The sequence below is a fragment of the Heloderma suspectum genome, chromosome 6, assembly GCF_057233095.1.
Source record: "Heloderma suspectum isolate Gila_16-S chromosome 6, 16-S_ref, whole genome shotgun sequence".
Classification (NCBI taxonomy): domain Eukaryota; kingdom Metazoa; phylum Chordata; class Lepidosauria; order Squamata; family Helodermatidae; genus Heloderma; species Heloderma suspectum.
In genome coordinates, this window is record NC_139463.1 from 80892598 (window position 1) to 80919585 (window position 26988).

General features: G+C 45.5%; 1 protein-coding gene across 1 annotated transcript; it reads right to left on the reverse strand.

Annotated features, from left to right (window-relative positions):
• Positions 1–17521: 17521 nt before the first annotated feature.
• On the reverse strand, positions 17522–24041 carry LOC146341428 (vomeronasal type-2 receptor 26-like). The gene is made up of 4 exons (XM_084807441.1): positions 23914–24041; positions 22265–22454; positions 21621–21747; positions 17522–18432 (listed from the first exon to the last, which is right to left on the reverse strand). Exons 1-4 carry the CDS (start codon positions 24039–24041, stop codon positions 17522–17524), a joined length of 1356 nt encoding a protein of 451 aa, XP_084663567.1.
• Positions 24042–26988: the final 2947 nt, after the last annotated feature.

A 26988-nucleotide genomic window follows, 5' to 3' on the forward strand; every position in this document is an offset into this window, starting at 1 on the left:
TAATATTTTTAGGACAATCGGAGCTATAAATGATAAACTAACTCCTATCACTGGATATACAAAGCAACTTGATGAGATTATACAACTTCTCAAGGATCAGGATACCAGAACAAAACAAGACGTGAATCCAGAAGTAAATCAGAAAGACATGACACTTCCAGTTTTACAACCTATACAGGCTCAAGTTCCTTCAACTATATCCCAACATTCGAATTTCTTGAACCTTGCAGACTGTGGAGAACTTGTAGAACAAAAGAATTGAGACTTTAAGGGGAACTTAATTTTAGTCCCAGACCAAGTGGCCTTTGAAATATCACCATTATCAAATGGGGTTCTGCCTAGTTGGTGGGGGGGGAAAACTGAGTTGTGTATAATCTTAATGCATTGTTGAACTTAAGAATTCATATAAGAAATATTAGATCTGTACACACACTTCCAGGCTCTCTGTATTTACAGAGATGTATAATAACTTTTAACTCACCAATGTTGGTTAAAGAAATCTTTGCTGCGAGGCTCCAACTGGGTAAATATGGAGTAAGGGCTAGAAGGGTCTTTAAAACGTCTTCATTAACACCACTATTTAAGCAGATATCCAGAAGGAAACCCATAGATCAGTATGCCCCAGAAGCAAGTCGACTACATAATGTTCTAGAGCAGTCTAACACTGAAATGCTCATTGATTTTACAACTCAGGAGACAGATGTTGGGACCATTGATATAGAGTCCACTGATCAGGGCCTACAGAGAACAAACTTTAGGTCTTTATGTCCCTCTAGTCCCCCACTCAAAAATGATGTTTTGTTAGACACTGAAATTCTCTTAACTAATACTGCAATTAATTCTAATATTGACAACTTTCAGTTGATACCGCAAAAAACCCAGAAAACAGTGGTGGCTGAAATTAACACTACAATGGTCCCAATAGCAAATAATTCTCAAAGGAAACACATGATCCAGAACTCCACTTTCCACTTAAATGGTGCCATGCAGCTTGACCCCTCAATAGATCAAATTACATTAGATTGTTCCTCCTGACAAAATAAGGCTTTGGGGAGTTCACTTAAGTGTGTCTCCTGGAACATCTCTGGATGGTCTAATAAAAGGACAGATGGTTCATTCAGAAGGTACCTTAGATCTTTTGAGATCATATTCCTACAGGAAACATGGTGCATGGGGGAAATTCTTTTGAGTGATTACAAAACCTATGAAGTCCATGCAAGCATCCCCAGAGGCATGAAATGCCCATGGGGGGGATTAGCCTGTTGTATTATAGGGATGTACGAAAGTCACTTACCTTTTCACAGATTCTGTTCATGGTGGGGGGGGAGGTGTTCCGTCCCTCCCCCCGGAATCCTCGATGAGGGGGGGAGGCGATCCGGTCCTCCCCCCCCCCAGAATCCTCAATGGCTGGCTGTGCTCCACAGCGGCTCTGCGGAGCAGCCAGCCAGGCCCAGGCCAGGGCTGTCCGCAGCCGGATTTCTGGCCATGGAGGGCTCTGGGTAACAAAAAAACCCCCGCGTACGCAAATGGCGGCGGCTATGGCCGCCGCCATTTGCGTTCCTTATTTTTCGCCGTCTTAGTCTACATCAATATTTACATAGACTATTATGGCAAAAATAAAGGGGAATGCAAATAGCATAGTGGGCGCTATTTGCATCCCTTTTTGATTCACGATTTTAGCCTACATAAATATTTACATAGGCTAAAACGGCAAATCAAAAAGGGACACAAATACCGCCCACTACGCTATTTGCATTCCCCTTTATTTTCGCTGTGATAATCTATGTAAATATTTACATAGACTAAGACGGCGAAAAATAAGGAACACAAATGGCAGTGGCCATAGCCGCCGCCATTTGTGTACGCGTTGTTGTTTTTTACCAGGATGTGATAGGCTATGTAAGTCTTTATGTAGCCTATCACGTCTCTGTAAAAAAAACCAAAAAAAAATTATCAGACTGCAAATGGCGGTGGCGGCAGCTAGTCGAAAGACCACCCGCTGCAGCTGCCACTGCCGCAGCCACCACCGGAGCCGCCGCCACCCGGAACATCCACCCCAGGTAAGTCTCATCCCGGGGGGGATCCGCAGGGGGGCGAGGGGGTGGCAGGCCATTCTGCCACAGATTTTGGGGGGCCGAATGCACTGGCATTCGGCCTCACCAAGATCCATGGCGGAATTCTCTGACATCCCTAGCTGTATATCAACTTTATTGAAAGGCGAAAGCTATCTCATCAGTAATTTGCAGTCCTGGGCTTTGGCTATAATTTTCAAAATTAATTCAACATCATATATCATGGTAAATGTATATATTCCTCCTTGGAAATCAACTCATCACAGCAAGAATGTTTGGGAAAGCCTTACAGATTACATACTTGGCCTGTAGCCCCAACTATCTGAAGCTCATTTGATATTAATTGGTGATTTTAATGCCCCGATTGGCCCAAACTGGAATGCAATAGAGCCAGTCTCCCATTTTTCCCTGGGTGACTTCCCAATGATAGAGGATAGACAGTCAAAGGATCATACAATTAACACCCAAGGGAAGCTGTTTATTCAAATGATCTTTCAATCTGGACTTCTCATTCTGAATGGCTCTGGATTTGACAGGGGAATTTACCTTTATCAACCATCTTGGGGCTGGTGTAATTGATTATATTGCAGTCCCTCCAGCTGTGTTTGGGCTGATTATGCTCTTTAGAGTAGATTCATAGCCATGTAGTGATCACCAACCACTGATTGTCCAGTTAGAATGTCTTAAAAATGCCCGGGCAAATCAAGAAAATAGGCTCCCAGTCCCAAGTACGAGGGTTGCAACATATCATCGTAAATGTAGGGATGGCGGAGAATTTCTCCACGAATCTTGGGGAGGCCGAATGCCAACAGATTCGGCCCCCCGAATATGGCGGTGAAATTCTCCGCCACCCCCCCACCCCGCCCGGGATGGGACTTACCTCCCTCAAATGTCCCTCTCAGCGGCGGGTCCCAGCGGCGTTTCGGCAGCGTTTCGGCAGAGGCGGGGGCAGCGGCCGGTCTTCCGACCAGCTGCCGCCGCCGCCATTAAAAAGTGAATTAAAAACACACACACACACACCCGTGATAGGCTACGTAATGATTTACGTAGCCTATCATGGCTAGATTTCCAAAGTCAGCCAGGATAGGCTATGTAAATCGTTATGTAGCCTATCACGGGTAGCTTTGAAAAAAAAAAAAGTGCGCCATGCAAATGGCGGCACCCATTATTTGCGTTCCTTATTTGGGCCCGGGTAGTCTACGTAAAGATTAACGTAGACTATGGTGAAAATAAGGGCAACGCAAAGTAAGTCCCATCCGCCCAGGATGGGACTACCTCTGTCCAATGTCCCTCTCAGTGGCGGGTCCCGGTGGCGTTCTGGCGGCGTTTCGGAGGTGGCGGCGGCCGGTCTTCCGACTGGCTGCCGCCGCCGCCATTTCCCCGTAAAGTAAAAAAAAAAAAAAGTGATAGGCTACCTAACGATTTATGTAGCCTATCACGGCTAGATTTTCAAAGTCAGCCGTGATAAGCTATGTAAATCGTTACGTAGGCTATCACAGCTGACTTTGGGGGGAAAAAAAAGCACATATGCAAATGGCGGTGCCCATGGGCGCCGCCATTTGCATTCCTTATTTGGGCCCGGGTAGTCTACGTAAAGATTTACATAGACTATGGTGAAAATAAGGGCAACGCAAATAGCGTTGCCCTTATTTTCGCCATATTCTGTGTAAATATTTACATAGACTACCCGGACCCAAATAAGCAATGCAAATGGTGGCGCCCATAGGCGCTGCCATTTGCGTACGCGCTTTTTTTTTTTCAAAGTCACCCGTGATAGGCTACGTAACGATTTACGTAGCCTATCATGGCTGACTTTGGAAATCTAGCCGTGATAGGCTACATAAATCATTATGTAGCCTATTAAGGGTGTGTGTGTTTTTTTAAAATTCACTTTTTTATTTCGTGGCCGGGGAGACGGGGCGCTTCTCCCAGGCCTGAACTTCGGGGGGAGAACCGAAGCGCCTCCCCTCCACCGCGAAGCAAGCTGCGGGACCAGGTAAGTGACTTTTGTACATCCCTACGTAAATGGGCAAATGTGAATTTAAATGCATTGGAATGCTTATGGCATTATGAGAATGTGCAACTCTTGCTGACTACCCTGTCCTCTTCCAAAGAGATGGAAGTAGTACTAGAATGTTATGCCCAGATTATAGCAGCAGTTGAACCTTTCTTATTTTGGAAAGGCCAGTCAAAGAACCGGAGGCCAAAAGAGGGCAATCCATGGTAGGAAACTTAAGCAGGAAATTAAAAGACAACATAAATTTCTAAGAGACAGTGGTATAGCCCCTTTACCACAGTCCTATTTGGCACTGTGTAAATTATATAAAAATACTAGGGATGTTGGAGAATTTCTCCACGAATCTCCAGGAGGCCGAATGCCAACGCATTCGGCTCCCCGAAATTGGTGGAGAAATGGTTCCCCACCCCCCGCCACTTCCCGGGATGGGACTTACCTTCGGTGAATGTCCTTGGCAGCGGCAGCTCCCGGCGGCGGTTCGGCGGCGGTTCGGCGGCGGTTTGGCGGCGGCGGTGGCCGGTCTTCCAACAGGCTGCCGCCACCTCCATTTCCAAGTAAAACAACAACAACAACAAACGTGATAGGCTACGTAAAGATTTACTTAGCCTATCATGGCTAGAATTTCAAAAAACACCGTGATAGGCTAAATAAATCTTTATGTAGCCTATCATGGCTGACTTTGAAAAAAAAAAAAAGCACGTACGCAAATGGCGGTGCCCATAGGCACCGCCATTTGCATTCCTTATTTTGGCCCGGGTAGTCTACGTAAATATTTACGTAGACTAGGGCGAAAATAAGGACAATGCTATATGCGTCTTATTTTCGCTGTAGTCGATGTAAATATTTACGTAGACTACCCAAGCCAAAATAAGGAACACAAATGGCGGCGCCCATGGGCTTTTTTTTCCCCTCCAAGTCAGCCGCGATAGGCTACATAAAGATTTACGTAGCCTATCACGGCTGACTGCAGGCCAGGGATGCAAACGGCAGTGGCTACAGCCGCCGCCATTTGCGTCCCAGCAGGAGAAGAACTTTTGCGGCCAGAGAGGCGTGGTGCTCCCCCCCAGCCAGACTGGGCACCTACCCCCCACTGCGAAGCAAGCTGCGGGACCAGGTCAGTGATTTTCGTCCATCCCTAAAAAATACCATTAAAGAAAAAAAGCAAGAGCATGCTAGGTTGCAATGGGTGTAACTAGTATCAGCACTCAAAATAAATGATAGACCTAGATTTTGACACCTTACTTCAGGCTCAAGATACTCTGGGACTCCATCCATTGACTCTGTTATTACGACACATGAATGGGAATGACACTTCCATTCCCTCTTTTATAATGAGATGGCCTGTCTTCCGCCATTGCAGGAGGAAGACCCAGAATCACCTAGCTGGCCCCCAGTCACCTGTGAGGAAATAGCTATGCTGATACAGAAGTTGAAGCACAGAAAGGCCCCCGGAAGGTGTGGCATTTCACCAGATTTCTTGATCGATTATCCTCATTGGTGGATCCCAATGTTAGCACCCTTATTTACACTTATTGATAGAACTGGGAAATTTCCCCAAGATTGGGCAGTGGCTATTGTAGTGCCTATTTATAAAAAGGGCAATCGGTCAGACCCTAAGAATTATCACCCTATAAGTCTACTGGATGTTATAAGTAAGTTGTATGCAAGACATCTTTTAGATAAGCTGGAAAATTGGGTGCTCAGGGAGAATCTCCTAGTTGACGAACAAGCAGGCTTCCAATGTGGCAGATCTACAGTAGACCATTGTTTTCTACTAAAATATTTGGCTGGGAAATATACATCTCCCCCCTATCACTCACTTTTTGCTGCATTTGTAGACCTTCAAGCAGCCTTTGAGTCTATATCTAGACCCCGCCTTTGGCAGAAGCTTACACTTTTAAATGTGGATCATAAATTGCTCAGGAGAATACAGGGGCTGTATTAAGGATGGATGAAAGTCCCTTACCTGGTCCTGCAGCTGTGTTCGTTGGGGGGGGGAGGTGCTCCATTTCTCCCCCCAAAATTCTTGGCGGGGGGGAGGCACCCCGCCCCTCCCAGCCGAAATTCAGGCCGGGGGGAAGGCGCCCCATCCCTCGCCGCCGAAATTCAGGCCGGGGGGGAGCGCCCCGTCTCCCCAGCCACAAAATAAAAAAGTAAATTGAAAAAAAAAAACATGATAGGCTACCTAACGATTTATGTAGCCTATCACGGCTAGATTTTCAAAGTCAGCCGTGATAGGCTACATAAATCGTTATGTAGCCTATCATGGCTGACTTTGGAAAAAAAAAAAAGACCATACGCAAATGGCAGCACCCATGGGCGCCGCCATTTGCATACGCGCTTTTCTTTTTTTCCTCAAAGTCAGCCGTGATAGCCTACATAACAATTTACATAGCCTATCACGGCTGACTTTGAAAATCTAGCCGTGATAGGCTACATAAATCGTTACGTAGCCTATCACTTTTTTTTTTTTTTTTACTTTACAGGGAAATGGCGGCGGCAGCAGCCAGTCGGAAGACCGGCCGCCACCACCTCCGAAACACCGCCAGAACGCCACCGGGACCCACCACCAAGAGGGACATTGGACAGAGGTAAGTCCCATCCCAGGGGGGGGGGCGGGGGGGCAGAGAATTTCACCACCAATTTCGGGGGGCCGAATGCGTTGGCATTTGGCCTCCTGGAGATTCATGGAGAAATTCTCCGCCATCCCTAGGCTGTATGAGAATTCTATCTTGCATGTGAGAGTCTCTTCAGGTGATCTTTCAGACCCCATTATTGTTAACAAAGGAGTGCTCCAGGGATGTTTGCTTGCACCTCTTTTATTCAATCTATATCTTAATGATATGGTTCCCTACTTATCTAATCCGGACTTCTTCCCACCTCTTTTAAAGGACAGGAATATTTCAGTGTTATTTTATGCAGATGATGCTGTTCTCCTGTCATACACCCAGGTGGGGATGCGTAGGCTTTTAAGAGCCCTAAGTTCATATTGTGTGAGAGAAGCCCTTCAGGTCAACTACGAAAAAACTAAAATCTTAGTCTTTGGCAAAACGAGGAAAAAATACCGATGGCAGCTGGATAACCACCTGCTTGATCAGGTCAACATATATAAATACCTAGGAGTGACATTTCAAAGTTCAGGATCTTGGTTGGAGCACTTGAAAGCAATAGCCCTGACAACTAAGGCAACTAGTAATGCCATTCTTAGTTTTGTTGCTGGACCAGGTGGTAAGATGGTGGCCCCTTTAATAGAGCTATACAAGGGCAAATTACTTCCCCAAATATTATATGGGGCACCTGCCTGGACTAGGGATGTATGAAAGTCACTTACCTTTTCGCAGGGGTGCTTCGCAGAGGGGGGGAGGCGCTTCGCTTCTCCCTCTGAAGTTCAGACGAGGGGGAGGAGGCGTCCTGCCTCGCCTGGCCGAAATTCAGGCCGGGGGGGGAGGCGGCCCACCTCGCCCGGCCGAAATTCAGGCCGGGGAGAAGCGCCCCATCTCCCCGGCCGCGTAACAAAAAGTAAAAAAAACCCAAAACCCCGTGATAGGCTACGTAACGATTAACGTAGCCTATCACGGCTAGATTTCCAAAGTCAGCCGTGATAGGCTACGTTAATTGTCACGTAGCCTATCACGGGTGACTTTGGGGGGAAAAAAAAGCACGTATGCAAATGGCGGCGGCCCATGGGCACCGCCATTTGCGTTCCTTATTTTGGCACGTCTAGTCTACATAAAGATTTACGTAGACTACAGCGAAAATAAGGGAACGCTATTTGCGTTGCCCTTATTTTCGCCGTAGTCTACATAAATGTTTACGTAGACTAGACATGCCAAAATAAGGAACGCAAATGGCGGCGCACATGGGGTGCTGCCATTTGCGTATGCGCTTTTTTTTCCCCCCCGAAGTCACCCGTGATAGGCTACGTGACGATTTACATAGCCTATCATGGCTGACTTTGGAAATCTAGCCGTGATAGGCTACGTTAATCATTACGTAGCCTATCATGGGTTTGTGTGTGTGTGTGTGTTTTACTTTTTTTTTTTGTAATGGCGGCGGCGGCAGCTGGTCGGGAGACCGGCCACCACCCCCGCCCCCGCCGAACCGCCGCCGAACCGCCGCCGGGACCCGCCGCCGGGAGGGACATTCGCCAAAGGTAAGTCCCATCCCGGGGGGGGTGGGGGGCGGAGAATTTCACCGCCGATTTCGGGGGGCCGAATGTGTTGGCGCTTGGCCCCCCGAAGATTCGGGGAGAAATTCTCCGCCATCCCTAGCCTGGACCCATGCTAACATTGCTTCATTGGAGTCAGTGCAGCATAAATTTCTATCCAGAGTACTCAGGGTTCCCAGATCCACTTCTAAGGCCATCTAGAAAAAGCTTGTCACTCAGTGGGAATGCTTGTCCAAAAAGCTGCGACTTTTTTCTGGTTAAAGATAGTGTTCCAACTGGCCTCCCCCTTGTTCTTATTAGCATATGGAGCTATGGGAAGGGGCTCATGGGCAGACAAGATAACCACATCTGTCTCTGAGTTGGGCTTTTCACAATCATATTTGCTTGCGAGGGGCTATGATAGAGCTAGGCTGCTAGGGATGAGATTTCAAAGAGGTTACAGGTTGTTGATATTCAAACAACAATGGCGGTTGCTGCTGAAAGTCGCTCTAACAAGATCTATACAAGCATCATGACCTCTCCAGGGACGGCTCCCCCGTATTTGATTTCCATCACCTCACATGATTTGAGAGCTGGCTCATGACTAGGTATAGACTGAACTCACTCCAATTGATGGAGGTGAAGGCACGTTATAGGACCCATCATGGCATGAGTGCAGATTGCCCAGCTGGTTGCCCCAAGGTAGAGGACATGGTACACTTTCTACCAGAATGCCCATTGTATATCGATTTGAGGAAGCAATACCTTGAGCCCCTATTAGCTGTGCTTGAGGATACTTCTGGTGCAACTATAACTTGATTATTATTAGCTGGGACAGATCATTATTATACATCATATAGGACTGTTAAGTTTGTCAGTCAAGCCCTGGAGAGGTGAAAGTCATTGACTGTTATAAAAAAAACCTAAATCCATAAACATGGTAATAACATTCTGGCAGATATTGTTTTAGGATTTTAAAATGTTTTTAAGTTGCTCTTGTTAGTTATTTTATTAATAAGTTGTACTTCGGTCTCCCTTTTGGGTTGATGTGAGAATTCTATTTGTTTTCTGTGCGGATGGCCTGATTGGCTAAAAAACAATAAACTGTATTATTATAGGACAGTAAGCTACAACAGCAGAAGAGTGCTGAGCCACCACTTCAAAAGATTCCTTGAGGACCTTGAATCAGATTACAGTGGCTTACTGTACTACTGTGAAGTTCGTTGGCTAAGCAGAAGAACAACGTTGCAGCACTTCTATGACCTGAGATGTGAAATTGACCCTTTCATGGAGAGCCAGGGGAAACCTGTTACATGTATTGACAAACAGAGGTGGCTGTGCAACCTGGCACTCATGGTAGACATCACACCTGTTTGAATGGCCAGTTGCAGACCAGCTTCTCTGCTCTCTGCATAGACATGTGAGATCATTTGAAAGCAAGCTACAGCTGTGGCAACAGGAGCTTGAACAGAGTGATCTGGCATATTCCCCCAAACTCCAGGCACATAAACCAGACTCAATTTCAGAATAAGCACAGGAGTGCCTGAACTTACTGATCAGTTTCTGGAACTGATTTCAAGACCTACATTCAAAGGGAGTTGAAATAGACATAAGAAGAGCCATGCTGGATCAGCCTAAAGATCCATTTGGTCCAGCATTCTATGGATCCATTTGAGGCTGAACCTGTCAAGGAAACAAAGCCCTATGGAAACAAAGCCCTATGAAGAGAGACTGAAAGAAATGGGAATGTTTAGCCTTGAGAAGAGAAGACTGAGGGGAGATAGGATAGCGTTCTTCAAGTTCTTGAAAGGTTGTCACAGAGAGGAAGGCCAGGATCTCTATCATCCCGGAGTGCAGCATATAGGGATAGCTGAGAATTTTTCCACGAATCTCGGGGAGGCTGAATGCCAACGCATTCGGCCCCCCGAAATTGTTGGTGAAATTCTCCACCACCCCCACCCCACCCCCTGGGATAGGACTTACCTCCCTCGAATGTCCCTCTCGGCGGCAGGTCCCGGCAAGAGTTCGGCGGCAGTTCGGCGGGGGCGGGGGCGGCAGCCGGTCTTCTGACCAGCTGCCGCCACCTCCATTACAAAATAAAGTAAAAAAATAAAACACCCGTGATAGGCTACGTAATGATTTACATAGCCTATCACGGCTAGATTTCCAAAGTCAGCCGTGATAGGCTAAGTAAATTGTTACGTAGCCTATCACGGGTGAGTTTGGGGGAAAAAAAGAAGTGCATACGCAAATGGTGGCACCCATGGGTAAATCACGTAAATGATTTACGTAGCCTATCATGGCTGACTTTGGAAATCTAGCTGTGATAGGCTACGTAAATCGTCACGTAGCCTATCACGGGTGTTTGTTTGTTTTTTTCACTTTTTTATTTTGCGGCCAGGGAGACGGGTTGCTTCTCCCCGGCCTGAACTTCGGGGGGAGAACCGAAGCGCTTCCCCCCCACTGCGAAGCAAGCTGCGGGACCAGCTAAGTGCCTTTCGTACATCCCTAGCAGCACACAGAATAATGGGCTCAAGTTACAGGAAGCCAGATTCCAGCTAAACATCAGGAAAAACTTCCTGACTGTTAGAGCAATACGACAATGCAACCAATTACCTAGGGAGGTGGTGGGCTCTCCCACACTGGAGACATTCAAGATGAGGCTGGACAGCCATCTGTCAGGGATGCTCTGACTTGGATTCCTGCATTTATCAGGGGGTTGGACTTGATGGTCTTGTAGGCCTCTTCCAACCCTACTAATCTATGATTCTAAGGCACCAGGCAAGTTTCAGCATGAGCAGATAGAAGGGCAAAGCAGCAGTGGACTGAAGGGAAAGTTCAGAAAAGTCTGGAGCAGCATGAAACTGACGGAGTTATACAAACTGTACATTGGTGCAAATAGGTGCCCAGAACTGAGAGCACATGCACAGAAAATTATCTTCCTATTTAGCATTACCTATCAGTCACAATTGTGCTAGGAAATACGGTTACAAGCACCATACCCCCAAGTCATTGTCAGGAGTACCACTATCAGCTGTGCTGCATCAACGATTCTCCCATTGTCAACTCACACAGTAAAGGTTTGGGTCAACTCACAGAATAAAAGTGTCTTTCAACCTACAGGAAGATTCATCTAGAAATACAGTAAGGCTCAGATGCTTCATAAAGCAATACAGGACCAGGACAACATGGAATGACTTTGCTGGCCCAGGGACTCAATTTGGATTTGAGCCTGAAAGACCAAGGACATGTGTGGGTGCATGGAGGATAAGTTGTAAGCAAGCACAATTCATGATATTGCACAACACCATCACTGACCGGAGGGCACATGAGTCAAGGCATCAGCCGTAACTTCCCATTTCCTGGCTTACGGGATTTTGAGCCAACATGAGATAGTCTAAACTCTGTAGGGGTGTACGGATTCCCCACCGTCTGTTCCGGTGGGGAATCTATGTGTGGGGGTGATCCGTTCCTCCCCCCCGGAATCCTCCAGAGTGGCTCTGCTCCGCAAAGATTACAGGAGGGGGGGAACGGCTTGGGGGCTGCTTACCTTCCCTCCTGCCAGCCAGAGCCATTCTCCTCCTCCCTGTCCCTGCGGATTGCCATGTCTTTTCTTAGGGGGAAAAAAAAAAAGTGATTGGCAGGATGTGCCCATAGACTTAGACACAAATAGAGTCATGAATCTTGCATCTAAGTCTATGTGTCCATAGGCTTATACACAAGATTCACGGCTCTATTTTGCTTATAAGATTATCAGTACATCCTACCAATCGCCTTTAAAAAAAAAGGAAAAAAAGAAAAGACATGGCAATACGCAAAATAGATTTTTTTTTTTTTTTTAAGAAAAGACATGGCAATCGGCAGGGACAGGGAGGATGTAAATGGCTCTGGCTGGCAAGAAGCAGCCGAGTGCCGTTCCACCTCCTGTCCTCCTGAAGCGGAGGTAAGTGGTCCCGATCTGGTGTGGATTCCTGAGGCCAGATTCCAAAGAATCCGGCCTCATTTGAATCTGCAGTGGATTTCTCTGACATCCCTAAAACTCTGGTCTTAAACAGGCAGGTTTTATTATGCAAGAATTATAAGTTTTTATTATGGATAAGTGTTATCATCTGTAACTTGCTGACAATCAAGGAGCGGTTGAAAGTCAAGGAAGAGCAGGACAGTATGCTAGCATGAGAAATGAAAATGAAGTCATTTATCTCCCCCCCACACACACACACATAAACATACACACCATGGAGAATTACAATGTTTTGCAGTATTTCCCACATGTGAATTACTTTTCGGTGGATCCAGCTGCCCATTTTGCCTCAAAATGCCACTCCTTCAGCAATGCAGCCAGTTAGGGAAGCATATAAGGATGAGCACATGAGCCATGTGGCTGGCAATTGATGGATCAAGAGGGTGGGGGGAGTTCACCACAACAATGGAAGGAGAAGTGAATGGAGGATTACTCAGATTTTTTCAAGGGATTCGCTTTGATGCATTTGTGTCCGCTCAGGGCTCCACGAGTGAGTGCACTGAACTAGTATAAATTACTTCACAGAAGATTATTCTGGGTAGGTGGAAAGAGGTTGGAGTGAACTTCATCTGACTGGCAAGGGCTGCTCAAGAGAGGCTCCCCCCTCAAGCCTCCCCCCCTTTTCCTTCAATAAAATCCTGGGAAGTTTCCTCCAGTGTCTTGCCAAAAATCACTCTCCTCCCCTTCCCCATTAAGTACTTCTTTAAGCTGACTGTCATCACAGGAACACAGCTAGGGATGTACGAAAGTCACTTACCTTTTCGAAGGGTGACATTCGTGGTCGGAGCGAGGCACTCCATCCCTCCCCCCGAAATTCTCTCGGGCCAGCTCCACTCCACAGCGATTCTGTGGAGCTGCCAGCTGGGGCCGCCCACAGCCGAACATCCGGCCGCTGGGCAGCCTGCAGGGACGCAAATGGAGGCTGCCGTTGCTGCCGCCATTTGTGTCCCTGTATTTTGCCATGATAGGCTACGTAAATATTCACGGCAAAAACAACAACAACAACAATAACAGCGAATGCAAATGGTGGCTACGGTGGCCGCCATTTGCATTCCCTTTTTTTTTTGGCCGTGATATGCTACTTAAATATTTACATAGCCTATTAAGGCAAAAGAGATGGACGCAAATGGTGGCCACTACGCCATTTGTGCATTGTGCCCCTCTCTTTTGCTGTAATAGCCTACATAAATATTTATGTAGGCTATCACGGCCAAAAGAAAAAGGGAACGCAAATGGCGGCCACCGTAACCGCCACCATTTGCATTCCCTTTTTTTTTGCCATGATATGCTACGTAAATACTTACACAGCTAGGGATGTACAAAAGTCACTTACCTTTTCAAAGGGTGACATTCGCGGTGGGGGGGAGGCGCTCCATCCCTCCCCCCAAAATTCTCTCTGGCCAGCTCCGCTCTGCTGGGCAGCCTGCAGGGACGCAAATGGCGGCTGCCGTAGCCACCATTTGCGTTCACTGTTGTTGTTGTTTGCATTTGCATCCCTGTATTTTGCCATGATAGGCTACGTAAATATTTACGTAGCCTATCACGACAAAAAAAGAAAAAACAGTGGACGCAAATGGCAGCAACCTTGGCGGCTGCCAATTGTGTCCCCCCCCCCCCGGTTTTTTTTGCCATAATAGCCTAGGTAAATATTTACGTAGGCTAAAACAGCAAAAAAAAAAAAAAAGGGGGAACGCAAATGGCGGCGCTGTAGCTGCCACCATTTGCGTTCCCTTAGTTAAGCCATGATAAGCTATGTAAATACTTATGTAGCCTATCACGGCTTCCGCAGGGATGCAAATGGTGTCCCTGCATTAGCCGTGATAGTCTACATAATTATTTACGTAGCCTATCACGGTTATAAAGAGGAAGCAAATGGCGGCTGCAGATGCGGCAGCCATTTGCAAGTCAGTGTGGATGGCAGCAGGTAAGTGCTCTGTTTTGCGTGCCTTTCGTAGGGTGGGGGGGTGGGGGGCTTTGTTCCGCCATGGATTTCGGGGGGCCAAATGCACTGGCATTCGGCCTCACCGAGATCCGTGGCGGAATTCTCTGACATCCCTATACGCAGCCTTTCATGGCTTCCGCAGGGATGCAAATAGCATCCCTGCATTAGCCATGATAGGCTATGTAAGTATTCACATAGCCAATCATGGCTATAGTGAAGAAGCGAATGGCGGCCGCGGATGCGGCCACCATTTGCAACACAGCATGAACAGCAGCAGGTAGGTGTCCCAATTCGCGCGCCTTTCACGGGTTGGGGGGGAGGGGGGCTTCATTCCGCCATGGATGTCGGGGGGCCAAATGCACTGGCATTCGGCCTCACCGAGATCCATGGCGGAATTCTTTTGTAGCAGCCATGTCAGAGATCAGACTAAGTGGTCTCATGTTCTTGCTGAGCTGGCATGGTTTAGCAAGAACAGCAATGTGGAAACTCCCTAACTTATCAACAGGCCGAGGTTGAGCCAAACGGCATATCATGTTCCAGTCCTCTGCTTGGCTTGCATATTACTTGCCTTACATATCAAGGTCTTGTTCTTTGCTTATCATGCCCTATGACCCACTTTCTGAATCACAGACCACACAGCTAGAAACAGTAAGAGAAGGGGTGGGGGGGGGGAATTGCCTGTTGTCATATCTATAAAAGCCATGTGTTCATGTGCCTCGGGGCTTCTGGCTCTTTGGAAATGATTCCAGCCTTAAGCGCGCATGTTAAATAAAGAAGAATCTCTTTTTCCTTCACTCTGAGGTCTCTCTGACTCTGATTTCTGCTACACTTTGACATCCCTAAACACAGCATTCCCCCTGCCTTGAAGCTGCCAAAGTAGCAAACAATCTCCTCTCCCCCCCTCAGCATTCCTTCCTTCCTTAAATAAACAATCATTTTAGGAACACAGTGTTTTGCTGCCCTGCTGCGATCAATTGAAGCTTCAAAGCCTTGACATTAAGCCTCTCTAAATGTGTTATTTTGATTCATGGGAATCTCAGTAATTTCAGGAGGGCACACTTTGGGAACAAGCTTCACTGACCACATAGGGAGTTACTTTTGAGTACACACACATATGTTTGTGCTGGGAAAGAGAGGGAGGGGAAACAAAGGGATTGGAAACCAGCCCCCTTTCTAACCTGATGCTGTGCAGGGACAACAGTGTGAATTAGTTACTTCTGAAGGGAATAAAGAAAATAATGGAGAATTGCAGCTTCGGGAAAGCACTTTACAGCCTTTAGGGAAGTAGTGCTTTAAAATGTGCTATTTCAATTGAGGGGGATCTCTGTAAATGCTGGTGTGTGCATTCAGAGGACAAGCCTCAACAACAACAATGGAAGTTACTTCTGAGTAGACACTAATTGGTTTGTGCTGGGTAACACAGGGACAGGAAACACCACCTGACTGGGGTCATGTTGAAAAGCACATCGCCGGGCAGGGCTAGCATACCCAAGGTAAATGTGGGCATTAGTACACACAAAAACTATACCATGGAGAATCCAACTTTAAGGAAAAGAATCAAACTTTAAGCAGTCTCAAGAAATCCATTTTTTTTCCTCCAGTGGCTGCTGGACAGCCACCTCAAAGCTTATGGGGAGCTGGATGGTCGTTAGGGATACGATGTCATGTACCCCTAATGACCTCCAAACACTGCCAGTTCAGAGTAAATCGCTGGTGGAAATACTCCCAAGGATGAACTTACCCAAACGTTCCATCAAATATGGAACCGTTTCAAAAAGAAATAATTTGCCCCTGTGGCTTTTACCTGGATAGATGGTATTCTTCTCTTAGTTAAGACATTAAGAGTATATACTCAATAAAGAAAACAAACAAAAACCTTTTGGTTAAACCTGTTGTGTTAAGGGCTTTCCATGTTCACTCAATTCCAAAAAATGCTGGGAAATCCCATCTTTTAAGAGGCACATCTTTAACAGATGATTTATTTAGGCAATATACATATTGTATGGTATCCTATATAAAAGTCTCTCTCTCTCTCTCTCTCTCTCTCTCACACACACACACACACACACACACATTCTTACATGCAGACTGGGATTGTGCAGGCTTCTCATAACACGTCTTGGTGGTCAGATGAATGTCAAGATGTTGTGACCCACTCACTCCCCCACACCCTGAACAAAAGCCCAGGATATAATGCACCTTCTTCTTCTTTTTTCTCTCCCCCGCCCCACCTTCCTCATACCATCTGGGGCAGGATCTGCAAGGTAAACATGTGACTTGCCCTAGGACGGGGCTCATTCATCTTCACTCAGAACCTGCCTACTGGTGTCAGTACAAGCTTTAGGTGCTCACTTAGGGGCCTGGTAAGAATTTCTGTTCTTCTGCCTGATGGGCTTTGGGAATGGCTTTTTCACCTACCCTGTATTACCTTGAACAGGGATGAGAGGAGATTGGCATAGGATGCTCTATGATTAATTAGATTGGCCACAATGACAGGGCAGTGTGGGAGAAAAATCAGCAGTGAAACCTGAGGCACTTTCATGGTGAGAGGAGGCTCCCCAGATGTGCAATTTGGAGGGCTGAGGAAACCTGTATTCTGGACCTGTTGTATAATAAGGTACTCCTACTTACCAAGCTGCCCTTGACATTAAGTATCTTCACTTTCCTGGGTGGATTGCAGGTTGGATAGATATCCAGCAGGTGTGTGTCTCTTTCTGAAGAACTAGAATAAATGTAGTTGTATAGTAGGGCTTGGCTATATCAGTTGGATCATGGGGTGCACTCTGGGTTTAGCTGGAAATGAGTGCATGTTTCATGTTGGGTGGGTCTCTGATACAAATCTTCCTCATCACATCATTGCACAGTGGTAGGGATGGATGAGAAATTGGTTTCAGTTCATTTTTCATAAGGATTTTACCCAGTTCGCCCCTTCTGGGCTGAACTGGTTCAATTTTTCACCTCCCACAATTGGTACCCACAAGCTTTCTTTTCTCTTATATGCCAGTGGCATGGTGTTAATATCCTTAACCCATGCTGGATTGACACTTTTTTTTTAATTTGTTTAATTACTCCAATGTTTTATTCCTGTCATACACATTGTACTTTGCTATAGGTTTTATTAATAGCCTTTGACTTGCAAATAAATGACATGATATGGCATAAATACCACAGTGAAAACTCCTGCTTTATCCAGCAAAATATACACACAATTAGGTCTCTTTGAAACTTATGAACTAACGTTACCCTTATGACTAGTTAGTCCCATTTAATAGTTTACTAATGTAATTAGTAATTGTTTACTAATGGATGGGACCACAGACTGTTACACATTTTTATTCTTTCTTTTTATTAACTGCCCCTTGTCATTCAGCTCAGGCTTCAGCAAAATAATGTAGCATTTTGGGGAAAAAATACAAAGCAGTAGTCCAGCACTGGAGGCTAAGATAGAGAAGATTTCCACAGCCACTGTGTATTTTCCCTTGGTGCTCAGGTAAGATGGAACAAAAGATAACCAAACACTACAAAATACCAACATGCTGAAGGTAATGAACTTGGCTTCATTAAAACTGTCAGGTAACTTCCTGGCTAGGAAAGCCACAGTGAAGCTCACACTGGACAGGAAACCCATGAAGCCCAGTACACAATAAAACATGGTTACTGACCCTTCATTACATTCTAGTACAATTTCTTCAACTGTTGTGCTCACTACAAAATCTGGGAATGGAGGAGATGTTGCAAGCCACACAGTACAAATAGAAGCTTGAACAATGGAGCAGGAAAAAATTATGGCACTAGAAAGTTGCTTCCCCATCCATTTCCTCATCCTAGATCCTGGCTTTGTGGACATGAAAGCTAGAACCACAATGATGGTTTTGGCCAACACACAAGAAACAGCCACTGAAAAGATGACACCAAAAGCAGTTTGTCGAAAGAGACATATCACTTTCTCTGGCTGGCCAATGAATAGCAATGTGCTAATGAAGCAGAGCAGGAGGGAGATGAGAAGAGTGTAGGTCAGGTCCCGATTGTTGGCTTTGACTATAGGAGTATCTTGGTGCTTAATGAAGGTCCAAAACACCAAAGCTGTGATGAAAGAAAAGGAAACAGCCAAAATGGCCAAACTCATCCCAAGAGGTTCTTCATAGGACAAGAAATGTATATTTTTGGGAATGCATGCATCATGGCCACTGTTAGAATAATGATCTTCTGGACACTGAGAACAATCATCCATATCTGGAAAAGAAAATGTGGGTTTCTATGCACCGTATACCTAAGTATAGAGCATTTCAGTATTATGAATGCCTGGATGAGGTCTGCTAGATCAAAACCCGAAAAACCATTTTACATCTTCTCATCAGTTGTATTTGCAAGAGAGATGGTACAGGGGGAACTCAGAACTTAGGCCGCAACTGACCAAAGGAATCTCAAGCCCTATAATTGAAAGTCTTGTGTGTGTGTGAGAGTCAGTGTGTGTGCGCATACATGCATGCTTGCATGTGAGTGTGTTTTCCTCACTTGATATAATAATAAAAAAAGGAGCTATCACTATCTCAATCTTGACTACTCCGAGTAGGGTAATATCTGTATTAGCACTGTGACGTTACCTGCATGTACTGTATATTATAAACCTGTGGTTATAGTTATGTATTCCTGTTGTGACTCTGTGTTTTATGGTGAGTATATATCTAGGGTAAGAATGGAATGAATGGTATATCTGCCTATGTGAGATGACTGGCTGAGGGGGGGGGTGAAGTGCGTGGGATATATAAGGAGGGAGCTTCCTGTGCTTGTGTTGGTCAGATAGGGTTTATTAGAGAATAGATCAGAGAGAAGGGGTCTGTAAAGAGTTAAATTGAAGACAGTGAAGAGAGAGTAGTATTTATGTGTATGACAGGATATATGTAGATAGAAGCTTTAAAAGTTACTGATTTACTGTTGAAAGTCTTAATGCTGTAATTAATAAAGATTCTTTATATATATATATATATAAAATCTTATGCCTTCTACTTTGGCTACATAGGGGTAAAGGTAATAAGGGGAATAATAGAAGTTATAATAAAGCCAGTGTGTCCTCACTGCTCGAGGACAAAGTAAAAAGGTTGGACCTGAGCTTAAAGGTCCTGGTGGAAGCATTACTCTGTGTGTGTGTGTGTGTTGGGGTGTGGGGGGAGAGTTGCTTGCTATGGGCAAGGCCTTAGTGAAGATATATTCTTACTGGGAATAGGCACAAACACCACAAGCACCGACTAAAATGTCACAAAAATAGGGAGCAATCATGTTTGAGTGTTCATGTTTGCCCACAAATTTGTAACATTTTACTTGTTGTTGTTGTTGTTGTTGTTGTTGTTAACATTTCTATACCGCCTCATAGCCAAAGCCCTCTGGGCAGTTTACAGAAATTAAAAAATTAAATACAATATAAAAAGTTTAAAAGCCATTTACAGATAGTAAATGGTACAGGTATAGGTATACCCCCTAATAGAGGTATACATCTACTGTAATGTTTGGCCTCATTTGAATCTACTCTTTCTTGGAAATCTTGACTAGTTGTGCTGTAATATATTTGTTGTGGTGGTGGTGACTGAATTTATAGTCCACTTTTCCCCTACAAAATCAATCAAAGTGGCTTACAAAATAACAAGCATAAAACAATAAGCCATTGTTAAAACACATTTACAAAAGGCTAAAGGCAGCAATGAAATAAACAAACTACAACTAAACACAATAAAGCAACAGAGTCACATTGTTGTTTAAGTAGGGATGGACGAAAGTCACTAACCTGATCCCGAAGCTTGCTTTGCGGTGGGGGGGAGGCGCTCCGTCCCTCCCCCGAAATTCTGGGCGGGGGGGAGGTGCCCCATCCCTCCCCGCCAAAATTCTGGCCAGGGGGGAGCACCCCGTCTCTCCGGCCGCGAAACCTCTTCTCCTGCCGGGACGCAAATGGCGGCAGCCATAGCCACCACCGTTTGCATCCCTGGCCTGCAGTCAGCCATGATAGGCTACGTAAACATTTACGTAGCCTATCATGGTGTTTTTTGAAAATCTAGCCATGATAGGCTATGTAAATCTTTACGTAGCCTATCACGTTTGTTGTGTTTTGTTTTGTTTTTACTTGGAAATGGAGGTGGCGGCCGCCGGTCGGAAGACCGGCCGCTGCCGCCGAACCACTGCTGAACCGCCGCGGGGAGCCGCCGCCACCAGGGACATTCGCTCAAGGTAAGTCCCATCCCGGGGGGGGTGGGACCATTTCTCCACCAATTTTGGGAGGCTGAATGCATAGGCATTCGGCCTCCCGGAGATTCATGGAGAAATTCTCTGACATCCCTATGTTTAAGGAGAAAAGTTTTCAATTGCTAGGAGAACACAAATAAACAAGAAGCACAGAGAACTCTTGGTGAAGAGAATTAGACATACAGGACACCACCCTGAGAAAGCCCTCTTTTGTGTTGCGATGACCACATTGTCTCTGCAGACAACACCACATTCAAGAAGGGTGAAACAGCTGTTCTTAAAGGGCCAGCAGGTTTACATGAGAGGAAACAGTCCTTCAAGTATCCAGGTCTCCCAAGCCATTTAGGGCTTCTAAGTAACATACCCCTTGAATTCCACTCAAAAACAAACTGGCAGCCACTGCAGCTGACACAACAAAAGGGTGTTCTGTTCCCCATTCTTTGTCCCAGTCAAGGTTCTAGCAGTGGCATTCTGTACTAGCTGACATTTCTAAATGGTTTTAACTGGAGCCCCACAAGCAGTGTGTTACAGTAGTCCAATCAAGAATGATCTAATGCATGTAGGGCCATGGGAAGCCCTAAATGGCATTTGGGGTGTGTTAGGGTATTTTAGAAAATGTTTTTATTGTAGAATTGTATTGTATAAACTGTTTTATTGTATGTTGTACATCGCCCAGAGTGGCTGGGTGACCAGCCAGATGGGCGATTAATAAATTTAATAATAATAATAATAATAATGGGAACACCTCGCTGTACTAAAATGTGCACAAGCACATGCACACACACACACACACACACACACACACAGAGAGATACACAGGTGATCATATCAGAGTGCAGCCTCTTACTAACAACCACTACCATGGACTTGTGAACAACTTTTTAAAAATCAGGACAAGTAGCATCCATACATGATACACATGCTGGATCACAGCAGATATATTTGAATTTTGATCACCTCTATACAATTTCTTACTCACTGGAAAAGTCCCTGATGCTGGGAAAGTTTGAAGGCAAAATGGAGACGGTGACAGCAGATGATGAGATGGCTAGATAGCATCACCGATGCAATGAATGTGAACTTGAGCACACTCCAGGAGAGAGCGGAGGACAGGAAGGCCTGGCGTCCATGGGGTCACAAAGAGTCGGACACGACTTAATGACTGAACAACAACAAATATAATTTCTTACCTGTTTCATTTGAAATTTTCCCTTCTGGACATGGAAGACAATCATAGCAGCAAAATGGCTTCCCTTCCTTCTTTGTCTTTCTATAACCCAAATAGCAGTTGTCATTACACAGAGAAAGGGGACGTGACTGATCAGAAATGAAATGGAAGAAAGTTATGGTTTAAAATAACCACACATACTGAAAGAATGCAGAGACAGAGAGCTTTTCTACACATGGCATTTTTTTTGTTCACTCACGATTCTTTACTCACAGTTGTTTACGGGTTCTTTAGACAATGTTGTGATCCTCCAGTTTTGCTTCTGTTTTTTTAAGAGCACTTTCCCCAGGAGGGCAGGGTTTAGAGTGGGGAAAATGGTTTATTATTTCTGAAAGTGAACAAAAAGGTACTTTCCCACTTGTGTAACTGCATTATTATGCCATAGCACAGTGCCATCTAGAGGTTATGTAGCAGAAAGGAAAAGCTCTTTGTATAGAACTCAGAACTCAATACTGCGATGATGAAACTGAAAGTAGATACACTGATTAAAAGCCTCATGTAGAAAAGCTCAGAGTTATGTGATTGCCCCAACGTGCAACATGGTTATCCACTGTTCAAATATTTTAGAATTTACTTAATTTACCTTGACATTTCCATGGATCCTACCTGGTTAAACATGCTGGGCCATACAATGGCATCCTCAAATATGGTGAACATTTTGCCTTGGGTAGCCTTTGGGTCTACCCTTCCAACTTTTACTCTATGAAAGGACTGGTTTGGGAATGTTACCCAATTTATAATATCAAACCCCGCTGCTACTTCCCTGTTTTCATCAAATGAAACCAGTTCCTCAGCACTGTTGTTAAATGAGACATGTCTCAGAAAGTGGTGGAGCTAAACAGAAGAAATAGAAATTAATGAAGATGTGGGGGGAAAGTACATTGCACGGGAAAGGAGGAGGGGGAAATAAAGAGATGAGCCACTCATGTTTGGTATCAAATTCGGGCAATGCTTGTGGGAAATCTGCAAAGGGGAAATACCGGGATGGGCCCCTAAGCTATGCCAGCAACTAGCTGGGTAATATAATGGAAAAGCTTGAAAAGCTTTATGCCTGATAAATGGCATCTAAGAGACTGCCACCCCCAAGACTGCCCCTTTTGGGGAAGGGAGGCCTTCCCCTGTCACCCCCTCCTGGGCTTGGAATAAAATCGGAACTGGAAAAGGATTTCCAGTTTACCCATCCATCCAGGCCCAAGCCCCCTTCCTCCCAACCAATGACCCCTCCCCCAATACCCTAACACACTCACCATTTTCTTTAAAGGCACTTTTTTTTTTCTTGTAATGAAGGATCAAAAATACAAAATATCTAATATTTAAAACAACTTTGGCTTTACAACAAAATGTTGCAGTGTATTCAGTGTGTGTGTGTGTGTGTGTGTAAGGTCATCGATGTATAGACAAGTCCATCTGCCTTGTCTATAACGTGTGCAGGGGCAGGGCTCAGCTTTGCCTTGTTTAAAGCCTTGGCTGGTCAGCATCTTGTCCAGTTTTTGCTTTTGCCGCATGTGTGTGTGTATGTGTGTGTGTGTGTGGTGTGTTGCCTGTGATTGAGGGAATTCTTTTTTTTTTTTTTAAGTTAGCACCAAAAACAGGAGTCCCTGATGTAGCTTGGGTACACTTTTTATAAAGTTCTTGAACATTTAAAAATACAGCCAGTCTTCATGGAAGTCAATAGAGCATGATGCTTCAGTAGGCAACTCAGTGCATAGTCTGGCATGGGAAGAGGTCTCAGGGGAAATTTAAGGAGCTTCATCAAGGCACTGCACCAGTAACAGTGGAATTCATTGCAGAGAGCTACTGTATTTTCTCTCTCAGCACATCCCTCCAATCTGCCATAGGGGTATAACAGTGAACAGCACTGCAGTGTAATTGTAGTGCTGTTCTCTCAGTCCTACTTACAATGTTGGGATAAGAGCAATAGATAACAGTGGAAGGAAGTTGTAAATTATGCTACCAGCTTCATCCCAATCCCTAATCTGCAAGAATGGTCTAATACCTTCACGTTTTTGCCTTTTGCATGGAAGAGTGCAATTCTATGGGTTGCACTCTTGATAGACAGAGGGTTCCACATTCCGAGCCTTCTGCCCAGTCTATGCTTTGCCAGCAAGAGCTGGGTAGGGCAGAAGGAGGACAGAGGTGATTTCACCTCCATTCCTCTGTCTAAATTGTGAAAAGCAGCTAGACCAGTCAATGAGTTCATTTATCTGACTTATCTTTTGGTAGGTAGGTAGGGGAATGGAGAGGCCATAGGATACTGTGCAACCTGGCCTCTCCTTTCCCCTCTCTTCTCCACCAACCGGCACACCCCCTTTTTTCCCTCTCTGAATTTGAGAAGCTTTCCACACTGGTTAATAGGGAGGAGGGAGCGGGGAAGATCCACCATTGGATTTCCTCCTCCATGCTCATAGCTCTGTGTACAGGCACAGAGGAGCAGATCTACAGCATCCTATAGTCTAGGGGTCATACGATTGCTCTCTAGTCTAATTTAATTTGCTATAAGATGCCTGCCTTGCACCTGCATTTTCCGCTCACATTTTTTTTAAAATCCACATCTTTGTATGTTTCCCTCCTTCCTCTCTGTCCTGCAGTTCTGTATTTACGTTTCATTATTTTAGTGTTATGTCAGCATGTATCTATGAACTTGAGCACACTCTGGGAAAGAGCAGAGGACAGGAAGGCCTGGCATGCTATGGTCCATGAGGTAGGGATGTCAGAGAATTCCACCACAGATCTCGGGGAGGCCGAATGCCAGCGCATTTGGCCTCCCGAAATCGGTGGCGGAATGGTCTGCCCCCCCCAAGGACGAGACTTACCTGGGGCGGATCTTCCTCGCGGCTGCTCCAGCGGCAGCTCCGGCAGCGGTGCGGCGGTGGCGGCCGGTCTTCCGACCAGCCGCCGCCACCGCCATTTCCAGTTAAAAAAAAAAAGACATGATAGGATACATAAACATTTATGTAGCCTATCACAGCTAGGTTTTTAAAAAAACCGTGATAGGCTACGTAAATGTTTACGTATCTGCTACGCTATTTGCGTTCCCCTTATTTTCTCTGTCTTAGTCTATGTAAATCTTGACATAGACTAAGATGTGCCAAAATAAGGAACGCAAATGGCGGTGGCCCTGGCCGCTGCCATTTGCGTACGCGCGTTGTTCTTGTTGTTTTTTTAAGTCAGCCATGATAGGCTACGTAAACATTTATGTAGCCTATCATGGCCGACTGCCGGGATGCAAATGGCGGCGGCTACAGCCGCTGCCATTTGCGTCCCTGCTAGCCAGTGGCCGGATGTCCGGCTGCTGGTGGAGCCAGCTGGCGGCTCCGCAGAATCCCTGTGGAGCACAGCCGGCCGGCCAGGATTCCGGGGGGGGGGGAGGAACGGAGCACCTCCCCCCCATCCAGGATTCTGAGGGGAGGGATGGAGCGCCTCCCCCCCCCCACCATAAACATAATCCGCGAAAGGTACATCTGCCGAATATCTGCTTGTAATCTGCCTTTCGTACATCCCTACCATGAGGTCACGAAGAGTCAGACATGACTTAACGACTGAACAACAACAGCATGTATCTTCTCTCTGATCTATTTGTATCTCCCTGGTATGGATCCAAGGGTTCTGCTCATGGAAGCTTCTTCCACCCAAGTTTTGGGATCACTCCCACATCCACTATGGCTCATCCCATTTATCAGCGTCTCCTGACTATCTGGTAGCATTTTTAGGGAGCTGGAATGTCTGCCATGGGAAGGAGAGGTGAGGAAGTCCATTTCTGTCAGTGCAGTTGATCCAGTCTAAATTTGAATCCAATCTTTACTGTGATTTATATGTTTGTTTTTAGATGTGGTTTTGTTTTTCTTGTCCCCTCCCTGCTTGTTTTCCACTCCCCCCACCTGATCTAAACATTCAGACAGCATTATATGATGAGTGAAAACATTGAGCTCTAATTTGGCTGTTGTTTGTTGATGGGGCTGGGGGTTTGTAATCTGTTTGTCAAAGTATGCTCATTCCAATTATTGTTTTCCCTCTTTTTGTCCTTGGTTTGATCTTTTTGGTTATATTTTGCACTTCGTGTATAGTCTATTTTAACTTTGTATAAGGTTACTTGATTACTTTTTTTTCCCATCCCCTCTTCTTTTTATTTATTTCTCCTGCTATTTTCTATTTTAAATTCCTGTCCCCACATTTTATTCTTTTTATAAGTCACATCAGCATTTATCTACTCCCTATCAAACTTATTTCTCCTCGCCTTACCTATCAGTGAGGGCCAAAGCACACAACTGTTTTTTGCCTTTTTTTATATACTACAGTAACTGCAGCTGCATCAACAACCTCAGATACACAGACAATACCACCTTAATGATAGAAAGCAAAGAGGATCTCAAGACCCTCTTGCTGAGGGTGAAAGTGGAGAGTGCAAAAGCTGGTTTGAAACTCAACATTAAAAAAACTAAGACCATGGCATCTGGCCCCATCACTTCCTGGCATATAGAAGGGGAAGAAATGGAAGCAGTGACAGATTTTATTTTCTTGGGCTCCAAGATCACCACAGATGGTGACTGTAGCCATGAAATTAAAAGACGCTTGCTCCTTGGGAGGAAAGCTATGGCAAACCTAGACAGCATAGTAAGGACCAGAGACATCACCTTGCCGACAGAGGTTCATATAATCAGAGCTATGGTTTTCCCAGTAGTAACATATGGCTGTGAGAGCTGGACTATAAGAAAGGCTGAGCACCCAAGAATCGCTGCTTTCGAACTGTGGTTCTGGAGAAGACTCTTACAAGTCCCCTGTACTGCAAGGAGGTCAAATCAGTCCATCCTCAAGGAAATCAACCCTGACTGCTCATTGAAAGGACAGATACCGAAGCTGAAGCTCAAATATTTTGGCCACCTAAAGAGAAGAGAAAACTCTTTGGAAAAGACCCTGATGCTGGGAAAGATTGAAGGCAAAAGGAGAAGGGGACAGCAGAGGATGAGATGGCTAGATAGCATCACCGATGCAGTGAATATGGACTTCAGCATGCTCCGGGAGAGAGCGCAGGACAGGAAGGCCTGGTGTGCTATGGTCCATGGGGTCACGAAGAGTCGGACACAACTGAACGACTGAACAACAACAACAACTGCAGCTGCCCTGAAATCTGAGAATCATGTGTGTGTGTGTGTGTGTGTGTTGGAGTAGGAGGCTTAAACTCTTTCCCCCACACTGCGATCCCCATCCAAATTGGGGAGCACAGTCCTGCAATATACACTGCTGGTTAGTGATCCATTTGAACAGAAGGACCACTGATGGAAAATATAAAATATAGGCACAGCGGGGGGAGAAATCAAGGCATTTCGAAATGG